Source organism: Chamaea fasciata, unplaced genomic scaffold (genome assembly GCF_029207755.1).
Source record: "Chamaea fasciata isolate MVZ Bird 193981 ecotype frontalis unplaced genomic scaffold, bChaFas1.0.hap1 SCAF_4, whole genome shotgun sequence".
NCBI classification, from domain to species: domain Eukaryota; kingdom Metazoa; phylum Chordata; class Aves; order Passeriformes; family Sylviidae; genus Chamaea; species Chamaea fasciata.
The window spans coordinates 1,489,036-1,503,676 of record NW_027094089.1 but is presented as its reverse complement, the minus strand read 5'-3'; the positions used below and the strand labels follow the sequence as shown (position 1 = coordinate 1,503,676).

The 14,641-nt window shown below is 45.5% G+C and overlaps 1 protein-coding gene across 3 annotated transcripts in view; it reads right to left on the bottom strand.

Moving 5' to 3' along the window:
- Nucleotides 1–1,092: 1,092 nt before the first annotated feature.
- Nucleotides 1,093–14,641, bottom strand: part of DYM (dymeclin) — a 210,797-nt gene continuing 197,248 nt past the window's right edge. For 2 of the 3 annotated variants that reach the window (XM_066180700.1, XM_066180703.1), the window contains exon 18: nucleotides 1,093–3,652. In XM_066180700.1, the coding sequence (XP_066036797.1) occupies nucleotides 3,503–3,652 (150 nt within the window). In that variant the 3' untranslated portion in view covers nucleotides 1,093–3,502. The remainder of the gene's footprint in view (nucleotides 3,653–14,641) is intronic. The other variant, XM_066180704.1, reaches the window with a different exon arrangement.

The following is a 14,641-nucleotide window of genomic DNA, read 5'->3' as shown; positions in this document are numbered from 1 at the left end:
TGCCAAGAAATCTGGCAGGTTTTTGGACTGCTTTTGTCACAGTGAATGATGCCCAATGCGTCTTCCAACCCCCCCACCCCATCTCACTTTCACAGCAAGATCAGAGTTTCACTCTGTCGCCTGAGGGAGGAGGATTTCTGTCTCACCAGGGACACAGGCATGAGGCTCCACAACTCCCACCTCGCCAACAACTTACACAGCAGATGGGTTTCCTACCTGTTTGGTCTCCTGGAAGGGATGCTCCTCTGAGAGACTTGCCCTCTCCTCCTTCCCAGCCCTGAAGCAATGGATTTCCCTCTCCAGCTGCTCAGGGAGCTCAGGCAGGTGGTGACACCAGTGATCAGCACTCAGGGCAAGAATATTGGAAAGGACCTTAAAGCTCTTCTCATTCCACCCCCTGCCATGGGCAGGGACACCTTCCACTATCCCAGGTTGCTCCAAGCCCCATCCAGCCTGGCCTTGGACACTGCCAGGGATGCAGGGGCAGCCACAGCTGCTCTGGGCACCCTGTGCCAGGGCCTTCCCACCCTCACAGCCACCAATTCCTTCCCCAGATCCCATCTGGCCCTGCCCTCTGGCACTGGGAAGCCATTGCCTGTGTCCTGTCCCTCCAGGCCCCTTTCCAAAGTCTCTCTCCAGCTCTCCTGTCAGTACCTTCAGGTACTGGAAGGCCACAGTAAGGTCGCCCCAAATGTGAGCGCGGCCAGGAGAAGGTCCTGGTGCAACACTCATCCCGCACTCCAAATCCAGAGACACCATCAGCTGAAATGGACAGGAATGAGAAGCTGAGGGTGCAGCAACACATCAGGTCTGGTCTTGTGTGGAGAACCCTGTGCCTCCTCTGCTTCCCCCCCTTGACCGCACATTCCCAGTGCCCCTCCGGGCCATGGCCACTGCAATCATTAAAGCTGAGCTGGCAAGAGGTGACACTCCACGTGACACTGCAGCATCACACGTTCCTTCTTCTACCAGACACTGACTCGGACACCGATTTGCTTTAATAAGCAATAAATAAAATTACGTTCTTCTTAACTGCACGTCACGGAGGACATTATAAATCCTCGATCAGGTTGGGGCTGGTGAACACGTCAAGACCCGTGACATAAAACACACCACCCCGTATTTACTGTTTTATCTTTATTTTTTTTATTTTTGTAATTACGCATAATAAATCTTTCACACAAAGAAATGAAAAGGATTCCTAAGGTGAAGGAAAAACAGAGTATTTGTGACCGTACCAGACTGCAGATGTCAGGACACTGCCGGGCCCACGTCACGCTCCAGCTCTCGGGAGAGCCAATGGGGCCAGCATGGAATTCTGCCTAAATCTTGGTCTGGCTCTGCTGTTTTGGCTTCAGGTGGTAACTCCAACTGTGCCAAACCAGCCGGGACCCCGGGGCAGGGCATTTCATGAAACACACAAGGAAATTACGCCATCAGAACAAACCCTCTGCACCTCAGCGTCACCACAACGGGAGGACGGTGAGAAGAGAATTTTCTGTGCGACACCAATGTTGGTTCAGCAGCTGTTCGACCTATTCCATCAGACTGCTGCTCTGTGTGCCTCTCTCCTGCAAAAAAAGCCCTTTCACAGACAAATCAGGTTTTCTGCAGTCTGACACCCGGCTGAGCAGCGTCTGCCCTGGCAGGGCCCCTCTGGTTCTGCTCACCCCGGGGTGTTTGAAACAGATGAACACTGAGCCAGCCCAGCAGCTTCAGAATCCACGGTTCAAAAGTGCATCTTCAGACTGACCTTTCCAAATCCGGGCAGCCCTGTTGACTCACAAACACTCTTAGTCTTTTAATAAAGACAAAATTACAAATCACTACAGTAACCAAGAATAGTTATCCCCTTTTGACGTTTGCTCAAAGACCAAAACAAAACAGAATAAATCCAAAATACAGATCAACTTATGTGCAGCTCAGTCATGGTTAATTAATTTATCTTATTTGCCTAAGAAAACACTGCATCTCCAGAAATACCATTGACTTTTCTCAAAAACTTCTGCCATTTCAAAGTCCTAAATGCTCATGGGCTGTATATATCCCTTTGCAGCTATATTTAAATAATTTTGGAAAGCCTTTTTTTTTTTTTTTTTTTTTTTTTTTTTCTAAATAAGCCAGCATTTCCATTTGTGTAGGACTCAAACGGACTTCTGTCTCTAAATAAGCATATAAAAGGAAAGTACAATCTTAGCACATCCTTCAGAGGGACGAAATGGTGCAAGAAATTCTATTTAAAGCCATTCAAAGGACTTTCTGAAAGCAAACGCACCCGGCTCCTCAGGTCAACAAACAGAACATGCTGGAGCAGGCAGTGAATACAGAGGGTAGCCACGCATCTTCAGGAACTAATTCCTCGAAACTGAAGTTTTTGGCATGCAATGCACTGGTGACAGTCCCCCCCCACACAGCAGCACATGGGACGAGGAGAGTGGGCGCACGCGTGTGCAACAGGCATCCCCAAAATATGATCCCCACTTCGAAAAATATGAGATTCCTTTCAAAATCACACCACTTTTTTTGCTTCTCCCACTGCTGAAACAGGTATATCAGGAAAGGGCACTTGAAAACAACAACAACAACAAAAAAAAGAGAGTGGTATTCTACATTCAGATAAATTTATATTTCTGCCATAAAACTTTAAAAGCCAACAGGAGGTTTTCAACACAGAGCTTTGTTAAGGATCCCCAAAACACACTGTCACCATTACGCACAGGTTTACAGGACAACGGTCTATTTTACAATCTTGCAATTATTTTCTTTGGATTTTTTTTTTTTCCCTCCCTTTCCTTACACGTTCGATTTCCAGGAACAATTTTGCACATGAGCACAGAAAAACAAGTCTGTAAGGGACCTGACTCCGAAAGCAGGTGTTTCTTGCCCTCTGGAGAGTATTTGCCAGTCAAACAACAACAACAACAGGAGACTTGCTATTGAAAATCCTCCCACAAACATCTAAATCAAGTGTTTTGAATCTACCTGGGAGCTAACCTGATTAGAGATGCTGCTTGCTTAGTTCCCTCGGATGACAGTGTAGACAGCGATTTAATGGCTGCAGCCTTGACAGTGCCACGGAAACAAAGGGCTGTGAGTGAAAACACAGGATTAGGTAACGAGCAACCCACGGCAGCATCCAAGAGACCATAAAAAGCTTGACCCAAGGGAGCTGCCCGCTTGAAAGAGCCAAAAATACAAACTCTGCTTCCAAATCAAAGCCTGCAATCTCATTTAGCCCGTTAAGTTAGGACGATCAGGTCTGCGGTTGGTAGTAACATCATACCCCATGTGTAAGGCCTCATTTTCATCAAACAAGCTCTAGGTTATGGACTATAAACACAAGGTTGCCTACAAGCCATCAGTGCCCCACACCAGTCTGTCCCAGCGTGAGGCCGGGCTGGGCACTGGCTCTGGGAGGGGACAGCTGGAGGGGGACAGGTTGGAAGGGGTGCAGAGGTTCAGTTGCTGTCAGACGGAGCGGGGCTGGCCTGGCCCGTGTCCCTCAGCCCGAGTCCATGGTGAAGAGCTGGATGTCACGGGGGTTCCAGTACAGGGCCACGGCAGAGTTGTACACCAGGGACCACACGTAGGGGATGAAGAACTCCTCAGGCTGCTCCTCCTCCACGTACTTGAACTTCAGCTCGGGGAACTTCTGCAACAAGAAGCCAGAGTCCAGTGAGGGAAGGTTTGCATGTCTGCTTGCAAACACGCGGCCCACATAAACACTGAAGAAAGAGGTTTGGTGAAAAAAAAAAATAAAAAAAAAAAAATGGAAGGAACTAAACCATTAGAACCCAAGGAAAATATTTATAGGATAAAGAGATCATTTATAATTTCTCCTTTGAATCAAATGCTACATTAGCATATTGTGTTTAAGCCTTTTACTGTTGGTCACAATCCGTTTGCTTGTTAACAGACTCCACACGTGAATCCTTTAAAAAACACAAAGGTCTTAAGGAAAACTCATTTTCAGCAGCCCCTCAAAGGCCTTCTTGCTTGTGCGTGTACGGAACTATTTATTACGTTTTTCCTTAAAGAACATTTTGCAATTAATTGTACTTGGCTCCTTAACAGGAGAATCCTCTGAAAAGGCTCAAAGAATAAATAGTTTGTGGCATCACAGAATCACAGAATATCCCAAGTTGCAAGGGACCCACCGGGATCATCCAGCCCAGCTCCTGTCCCTGCACAGACACCCCAACAATCCCACCCTGGGCATCCCTGGCAGCGCTGTCCAAGCTCTCCTGGAGCTCTGGGGTCGTGCCCATTCCCTGGGGAGCCTGGGCAGTGCCTGAACCCTCTGGGGGAAGAGCCTTTCCCTGAGATCCAACCTAAACCTTCCTGGCGCAGCTCCAGCTGTTCCCTGGGTGCTGTCAGTGGTCACCAGAGAGAAGAGACAGACAAGCTGCAACCTCAAGTTCCCGTTTTTCCCTTTTTTCCCCTCCTAAAGCAGTGCACGCTGCAAACCCACCAGGTTCACTCTTGATAAGTGCGTATTTTGGAAAGAGCTGAGTCTAGTTTTGGACGGTGCTCTTCACCTTATCCACTCCTAAATGCTGCCTGTGTCTGAGCTTGGCACAGTCTCAGGCAAAAGCCGCATTACAATGATCACTGGGGTAAGATAAAACATGACCCACTTTATTATTTATAAGGCTGTGGCTAAGACTAAGAATAAACTCTACCGTGTGACATGATCAGAACAAGCACAGCAATGGCTAAGGAGCCTCTTTGCCCATTAATAATGAAGGGATTCCCTATCCTATTTCTTGAGCTCAGTGTCCTGTTTCCTTGCCTTAAGGTTACAAGAATTCTGGCTGGATCAGTCTCCTTTGAGGGGGCATTTCCTGGACACTTGGTTTTCAGGGTCAGGTATTTAACTTCTGTGCTCCCCTGTTATTTGTATTCTTGGGGTCAGAAAACACGGAAACTTGTAGAGAAGTTGTAGAAAACGCGGATGTGGCACCTGGGGACATGGGTTAGTGGTGGCCTTGGCAGTGCTGGGAGAACAGCTGGACTCCGAGATCTTGGAGGCCTTTTCCAACCTAAAAGATTCTGCGCTATCTCGGCTCAAAGAACTGAGGCAGCTAAAAGGCAAGGTTGTTAAAGGCTCTTCTGCATCCAGCTTCTGTGGAGTTCAAAGCCCAGAATATAAAAGGTACATCAGCAAGTTTAATTTCCTGTGTCAGACACGCAGTTTGTGGTAGAGAACTCTCCCACAGCCATTTTGTGCACCTCAACCGCTTCTACCACCTCTCTACAACCTCTCTTCTCCAAGTCTGTTTTGACCAGCCTGCCTAATCTTCTGCACCACTTTGGTTTTTCTACTCTTAGGTACCTTACACCCATATTCATCCCCAGCTCCCACTTCCAATCTCCCAGCCTACTGCCATGCCAGATCCCTTCCACTGCATCCTTATCCTCTCTCTTCAGCATACTCTTCTCTTTTGTACTCACCCAACCTTTCTTTTCTCATCAGCCTTGTGTGATCCTCCTTTCATTCCAACTCAGCTCCAAGTTCGCAAGCTGTCCCTGTCTTCCCCCTCTGCAACCCCCCAACCAAGCCCTCATGTATATTTCCATTAGTATTTATTTAAAAAAAAAAAGAAACAACAAAACAACCCTGACATTCTACTCTGCTTATCCTCAGTGTAATCTTCCCCACTTCCTTCCAAAACTTCCTGGCTTGTGGTCAGTGTAGCCAGGAGCACGTTCTGTTCAGCACTGCATCAGCAGAATGAATTAAATTACACCATGGCAACACTTCCAGCAAGAGGAAAGTCTTACACAGCTGCCACTCTTCACCCCAGGGGTGGCTGCACACCAGGGATGCAGCCCATGGTAGCCCTTCTGGGAGGGAAGTGGCAGGGAAAGTGATTAAAGATGCTAGTTTGAGTTGAATTAAACACAGACAACTTTTTTTTTTTTCCCACCGTCAGGCCACAGGTGTAGCCACTGGCTTTGCAAACATTCGTGGCAGTAGCCTGGGACCATTCTCAGGCTCTCGTGCAGCCTAACAAACATCTCCAGCCTTGAAACAGTAGGCAAAATAACATCAGAAATTCCGACAGCTGCATCTGAGATGCTCACGTCTTCCTATCCCATTATCTCTCAGCTGGAAGGGCAGCATAAAAGGGCTCAGGTAGCGTTCATATTTTCAGGCAATAAGCCATGCATCGATTTTATTATTCATCCCCTCTTCAGGCCGATCGATGCTGCCATTTATTGTGATCGTACTGGAGCAATTTAATAATCAATTTCAGATTAAAGGCCGTAACTCACTGCAGTCAGCCTGGACTCTGACACTCAACATGTGCTGTGAACAGCCTGTGGGAGTATCTTGGAAATGCAGATAAGGAGAAGGAGATTTTTAAGGAGAGCAGTAACACACACTGCCACTACAAACACACAGTTTTGAGTGAGTCTATACAAAAAAAACGTAGGTAACGGCAGGAGTTACGGATTTTTGATGGTCCACCTGAACCACAGGCAATGCATTGCTGATGAGACATGAAAAATTAGAATTCCAGGCCAACAATTCAAACCAACATTCTTCAGACGACTGCAATGACCCACAGCTGTGTGCAGGCCATGTTTTCTCATTCATTTAAAATGAGAAATCTTAGAGGCCCAGCGTGGAGAGAACTGCACCAGCATCTTTGGGGTGTGGATGTAGCACTTGGGAATATGGATTAGTAGTGAGCACAGTGCTGCTGAGTTAATGTTTGAACTCAGTGATCTTAGAGGGCTTTTCCAACCTCAATGATTCTATGATGTAACTTGCAGGATTAACCATGGCAGCCATCCACTGTTGAGAAAAAAAACTACCCGCACTGTTTCACTAACAGAAAACAAAATTTGTTAACACACAAAATCAAAAGTTTATTCTTTATGAGAGTGACTTTGTAACTATTTGTAACAGCAGGATTTAAACGCCATGTAAAAAGCTTGATCAGTGCCAAAAAAATTTAAGGTTTTCAAAAAGCCTTTCAAGATTTTCCAGTGACAGTCCAAGGAAGGTTTAAATTCATATTTGTGCCATTTGCCTCTTGTATGTCCTGCTTCAAATGAGGGATCAGGTCCTGGCTGTGTGCTGCAGACACACAGGAGATGACACTGTAAAGCAACCAGGCCACATGGGTCACAGGGCACTGCCAGCAATAACCCAGCCAGCACTGATGAGGGCTTTACCATGGTTAACAAAATCCCCAAAGTGGCACATCAAACCTGCAGCGAACAAATCTATTTTCTTCTGCCTTGCTGCTGCTGTGTCCAACTTGAAAGACACTGGCACTCTAGCTGGTGACACTCCAATGAACCTGATTTTAACACCACTTAGAAAGAGACTGTGCTAAGGCATCTTAAATGGCAATCTTAATGACAGAGGAAAAGCCTTGGCATGGGATGAATCACCCCTCTTTTTTTCCTTCACTGCCCCGTGTTGTTTGGATGGATGGCGTTGGAAGATGGAGCCCCTCTGCTCTTGAAGCAGAGAGCTGGGGCTGTCCAGCTGCACAAGAGAAGGCTCCAGGGAGAGCTCCCAGCCCCTGCCAGGGCCTCAAGGGGCTCCAGGAGAGCTGCACAGGGACTGGGGACAAGGCCTGCAGGGACAGGACACGGGCAATGGCTTCCCAGTGCCAGAGGGCAGGGCCAGATGGGATCTGGGGAAGGAATTGCTGCTGTAAGGATGAGGGCTGTGGCTGCCCCTGCATCCCTGGCAGTGTCCCAGGCCAGGCTGGACAGGGCTTGGAGCAGCCTGGGACAGTGGAAGGTGTTCCTGCCCATGGCAGGGTGTAGAATGAGAAGAGCTTTAAGGTCTCTCCCAACCCAAACCCTTTTCTGACCCGATATACAACAACGTTCACTATTTAAGTTACTGAACTCCTTGACATAAACAGGTCGGTTGGAGCTGTTATTTGCATTTCTTTCCACCTCTTACAGGGACAGACAACCCCAGTTAGCTTAAAATAAACCAGCCTGAGAAAGTCCTTGAAAACGCGAGAGACAGAGGTAACATTACGGTTTGAACGGCGCAGCTTAAATACAGACACCACTTATCAGCTCCGGTGAATCACCCCACCACATCACCCTATCTTGTTTTCTTCTGCCAGACAAAGCAGAAGTCAGATTTAGTGGTTGGGACGAGGGTACAAACGAGACAGACCGATAACTTTGCAGACTGTCTGCATTGTCAATCACATGATTCGATGAAAAACCACGGGAAGTCCGATGAACAGACACAGAACTGAACTGCAGTAACTCCCCCACCACAGAAGTTCAACAACATCGGGGAGTTGGATTTTTTTTTGTTGTAGTTGTTTGGGTTTTTTGTTTTGTTGTTTTTCGGTTTGGTTTCGCTCAGGTTTCTTTCAGTTAACGCTGAGGAAGGGAACATCAAGGCCAGCGAGCCACACCTGGCCCTGCTCCAGGCAGCGCAGTGGCACCTGAGCCACAAGGCTTGAGCCATACATTAAATAAAACATCCCCTTCCCTCCAAATGAACCCTCAGCGCTGCTCTCAGGCTACAGTGTTATGTCAGTGGACGATCTCCACTAAGGTAATGCAGGCAAGGGCAGGTGGAGCTGCTTTAAGAGCAGTGTCTTTGCTTCTTGCCTGATCTAGATGTTCTGCTGGATGAAAAGCAGCATTCATCAAAGATACGGGGCAGTCACAGTGGAAAATAAAGAAATTAGAGAGCTGGATTAATAAAAAAACTGGAGAACCCTCTTTTCCTCGAGTTCTGGTTAGAAACTCTGTTTTCTGAAACAGCAATCAAGCACGAGTCAGTATTTTCAAAAGCAGGTGACTCTTTGAGCAGAGAAGTGCTGTTTTCAAAGGAGTCTGAACACATTTGAGAGTCAAATTCATGTGAACTTTACATCAATCCAAAGCTTCAAAGTCTTTCTGAAAATGGGATTTCTCTGTGTTTGAAAGGCTTAGCATGAATCCTGTTTGGTAACCTAATGACTTGATGGCAAATTATGTGTTTCATATTGTTTCAGCTAAATATAGCAATATGGCCTGCAGAGCATCTGTATGATTGGACCTCATTAGCAAAATACATCAAATGGCAAGGGAAAAAAAGAGGGCTCAGGTTCAGCACTGTACCAAGCCTCTATTTTAGGGTCTAAAATGAACGTCTACTGTCTAATGAATGGGCAATCCCGCAAGAATTGCCCCTAAAACCTGCCTTGTACCTAACACACCAATCTGTGAGGATTTTGGGCAGAGGAGTGACACCTGTACGTGCTGGCCAAGTCCTCAACGCCACTTGGAAATCTGGTCCCCAAAATACCAATCTAAGTCAAATTAGGGGCCAAGGATGTTGAAAGCAACTCAACAATCACGCCTGGTACGCTCATGGTATGGATAACACACAGGTACATACGGAAACATTGATATATTTGGGTTTTATTTAAATCTAAGGACTTGAGTTCTTTAACAGACCGCAGTTCGGGGAAGAAAATGTCTCAGTGCTTGCTCTGAGGTACTGACAGATTGAATTTTTGCAATTACTTAATTCTTGTGGGGCGGCAAGGCCGTTTCATCTTTCTCAGGTTCTGTTCGTGTCTGCAGTGCTTCTCTTTGATTTCAGACAGAAAGTCTGTGTGGCTTTAGTGAAGTGTCTGTATGGGCCACACCACACCTGCCTGATACCATCTTTTTCTTCTCCTCGGGCTCACAGCATAGAGGATGATGGTGGCGAGATGAAGGAAGCAAACAGGAAATGTGCTAGACTGAGTGTGAGCCACACATCTTGTTCAGAGATCTGCCTAAGGAATAGGTGCAAACGGAAAGACAGTGAAGAAAACGGGGGCTCAGAGCATGGCAGGGAGGTTGAAAAAGAAATAGAAAACTCGGGCTAGTAAGAGGTTCAAAACCATCTGTGCACAAGCTAAAAATAATAAGTATATTACATATTATTTAATAAATATATATTAAATATAGTATTATTTATAATAATAGAACTGTGGAAGTTTAAGCAACTACACAAGCTGTAGTAGAGAACAACATTGTTCCCAGGGAGTAAAATTCCGTAAGACAGGTAACCCGCATTCTAGAGGGTCACAATCTTCCAGGTCCAGAAGGGTAGGGGAGCTCCTCTACAGAGAGAGAACTGTTTCAGCAAGTTTCATTGATATGTGATTTCTGTTTTCAGATCACTTTCAGCAAAGGTTTGGTACCACCACAGCTGCAGGAAAATAAATGCTCAGCAGTGAATTTTCAGTGTCAGATGTGAACTACTGCCAGAGGTGCAGACGTGCCCCTGGTCAGAGTTCAGCAATTACTAATTCTTTTATAGAGTACTGAGAAGCCAGGCCATTTTTGTAAAAATCAATCAAACAACTCTGCCTAGATAATTATTGGTAAAAACACGACGATTTAAATGAGTTAAATATTTGTGGCACACCTGCCAGGGCACAAAACTTTGCAGGGTACCATAACAAGAACACCGCTTTTCTGTCTGGGATAGAATGACAAACAATGAGAGCTTTAAAGTCCTGGAAATTCAGAGATGCAAACACATATACACTTGCTTCTTTTCCTTCCAGGAAAGGAATATTGCTGATAATTGCCAATAGCCCCAAACTGTGCCATTTTTGTCTCCATACCAGGCTGTTAATCTGTACAGATTCCAAAAGCACTGTACAAATGTATATATCTGACTTTAGAGCAAGGCCAAGTACTCATTTCAGGATCTGTTGGGTCCACATCACAAACACCTGGACTCTGGGCTACTTCTAGACAGTACAGAAAATAAACTGGACCACTGGTCAGCAGCCATAAAGACAGGCTGGGAGAGCTAGGGGTGTTCAGCTGCACAAGAGAAGGCTCCAGGGAGAGCTCCCAGCCCCTGCCAGGGCCTCAAGGGGCTCCAGGAGAGCTGCACAGGGACTGGGGACAAGGCCTGCAGGGACAGGACACGGGCAATGGCTTCCCAGTGCCAGAGGGCAGGGCCAGATGGGATCTGGGGAAGGAATTGGTGGCTGTGAGGGTGGGCAGGCCCTGGCACAGGGTGCCCAGAGCAGCTGTGGCTGCCCCTGCATCCCTGGAAGTGTCCAAGGCCAGGCTGGACAGGGCTTGGAGCAGCCTGGGACAGTGGAAGGTGTCCCTGCCCATGGCAAGGGATTGGAATGCAATGAGCTGTAAGCTTCCTTCCAACCCAAACTATTCTAGGATTCTGTGAAAATCCCTTAATCCCATAGTTTGAGAAAAAAAGGGATGCCTGCTCAGCTTCAGAGATCCTGTGTCTGCCTGGAGAAATTTTGGAACTGGAGGAAGAGATTACCAAGATGAAAGACCGAACCAAACCTGCGCATCGCACACTGTTAAGTACCATTAATCTCTACACATTTTTTTATGCACTATACATTCATACATTTACACAGTTCAAGGATTTACAGATCTAATTAGAATTTGCCTGCCCTGTCAGCATTGTTCTCCGTGCCATGTTGTCTGGATGGACACAGATCTTTCCAGAACATTTCCAAGAGGACTGCTCAGCAGCCAGGAGCCAGACTTCTTGTCAGACCATGGAGGCAGAAAACAACAGGAACACTACAAGGAAATTTGCAACACTGCAGAAAATACAATACATTTTGGCTTCACCAAATAAAAAGAAAAGAGACTGATGTATGTAATGACACTTGAAGCATGAGAATGAAGGCAGGATGTGTAAATGAGGTACCATCAACAAAAAATAGAACTTTCATCCACTTCAGGGCTTAAGCATGAACAACCTCAAAATGACAGCAATTCAAACAAAGGATATTTTTTACACTGAAAATAACCTAACCAAGAAAGAGAGTTAAGCACATGGAATGAACAAAGCTACTGACCCAACTGACAGAAACATTTCTGGTCCTGACCTCGCTCCAACACTTGTTATGTACACACACTGACCACTCAGATAAATAAGTAAAAATCCTTTGTGTGCTTTTGAATTTAGGGAATTAAAATCTGAAAAACAGAATAATCCCTGAACCCATTTCTCAGTGGCATTAAAGGGCACCAACGCACAAATGGAGATGAGTCTATCAACTCGCAAAACTTTTATGGGTATGAAGCGGACATACAAGCCTTTCCTACCATGGGATTTGCAGAAAAAGCACATTTCATAACAGTAGTCCCTATTTTTACCACTGGTAAGGAAGATGCAAATGAGTTTAAGCCCTAGCTTCCTGTGCTTCAGCTTGCGAGCCACCCTTCTCTAGATTAATGTGCAAGGCTTTACACAACCATGAAAAACAGTATGTTTTCAGCAACCATTTTTGTCAAAACCGAATTAGTTTAGAAATCACTAATTCGCTGACACATTTACATAGAAGACTTGTAGCCCTGCTAATAAAAGGTTACAAGATTAGAATTAGATTTTGGATGCCTCAACTCACAGACAAGACCATGATGCTCTAGCAGTACCCTCAAAGAAGGGCTTAGAAACACATAAATTTCCAAAGTCTCACAATTAAACCCTGCACCTCATGCAGACTTTCCAAACCTCAAAATACCATTCACTTGCCAAACAAAGCTGATTCAAGGCTGAATTTTTTTCTTTCCAGAATTTTACGAGTGAGATTTGAGCAACCTGGAAGGTGTCCCTGCCCATGGCAGGGGGTTTGGAACAAGTTGAGCTTTAAGGTCCCTTCCAGTTGAGAACATTCAGTGATTCTATGAATTCTGCCACTTTTCAAGTGTGCAAAAGGTGAAGTTTAAGAAATTGGAAGCAATAAATCAGTTGGGAACATCTCATGAGGAGCAGCTCTTTGAAGGTCTCCAATTGGGCAAAAGCTGTTTGGATCACTCTGCAGAAGACAGAAAATGTATTTATAAAGCCTAGGAAGCAAGAGAAGGCAGGGGAAGATCACTTCTGCAGTCACCCAGATCTGAAGAAGATAACTATCCCTGGAGAGATTTAAAAGCTCTGTGGATGTGGCTCTTGGGGACATGGATCAGCGGTGGCTTTGGCAGCGCCGGGGGAATAGTTGGATGTGATGGTCTTAGAGGACTTTTCCAACCCAAATGATTTTGTGGTTCTGTAATCCGTGAGATCCTGACATGCTTGCTCCCCCCAGAAAAAGCTCATGGTGCTCTCAGAGCTCCAGTACCACCTGGTCAGTGGGGAAACCCCTGTATGAAACAAAAAAGGCTTTTTACGGTTCAGGGCTTGCCAAAGACCAAAATAATTATTCCCAGGTAATTTGATTATTTGCAACAATGTGGAAGAACTCAAAGGAGGGTGAGACAGGAGTGGGAATGGCAAAGTCTCTTCTTGGAGATATTTAAAGTTGAAGACAGTAGAGAAGAATTAAGTTGTGTATTTGGACACAGTCCGCTTCAACTTCTGGATAAAAATTACAATCTATATTCCCTTCATCAGCCTTTTTAAAAAACAAGGCCAAATACTACAAATGCCCAACAATATTTCACTTTTCATGTCAGAGACAACCATCTGCTAATCATTTTCCAAGAAGTGAGTTGCACTCTTTTAGTCTAATTGATATAATTTATTAAACTTTTTTTTAACAATAAGGAAAAACTCACTGGAAAGGATTTAAAAGGGCCTATGAAGTGCACGAACTACGGAAGCTTTGGAAAAAAGAACCCTGTTGAAAAAATAAATGTGCACTAACATGTGTAGCAATGTATTGAAAGACATGGAGAATCTGCCCTAGACAAATCTTACAGCCAATTATATATTTTACACTTCAAGCGGCGAGTGCCACTGTTTAAGCCAGAGCAGTTGTTTTGACTTTGATAGCAGACTAGTCTAAAATACAAGGAATGTTGTTTATCATGGAAATGCTTTGTGCTCCAGATAACATCACGGATGGCTGCCCCACCTAGGCTAGGCACCATCCCACCGTCCTGAAACAAACCCCAGACAAACCTCTCCCTGCTGCCCGACTTCTACTCCCACCAAAGATCCAACTGTTGTGCGAAGGAAACTCTTGCCATGGTGCGTGCCACCCAAACAGCAACACGAAACGAGCAGAAGGTGATGGATACGCATGTGACAATGAAAGAAACTACTGAACTTTAAGAACATGACCCACACTTTCATGTTTTGGTAAAGCACTGGAGCCTTGATCACTCTGGCAAGTCTGCCTTGACGCCAGAAGGATGCACCTCAGGAACCCTGCATGGACAATATACATATCCTCACCCAGTAATATATAAATATTACCCTTTTCTCGCTCTTTTTTTTGTGGTTTTTTTTTTTTTTTTCCCCCCCATGGGAACTGTCATGCCTAGAGTTAGATTTTTCTTCCCCCACCCTGGAGAAGGAGCTGGAGATTTTGTCACCTGACTTGGACCTACACTGCTTGCTGATGGAGACTGTGACCCATCCATGGAGTTTCCAGCACTCACCTCTCTGCTCTTCAGCATCTGAGCTGGGAAGGGACTGAAGCACAATGACAGTATAAACCCCAGTAATTTCACAGTTTTAGGATTTTTCCTTTAGCAAACTATAATATGACCTTCCTCTGCTCTAAGAGAGCCTTGGGATAATCCAGCAGAACCACAGAGGACTGAGAGGTCAAAATGCTGTTTTCATCTGCCTGTTTCCTTCACCCCAATCTAGAGTTACTACCACGTCACAGTTGTTTCATTTTCTCTTTTATTTGCGTAGAACACATTCCCC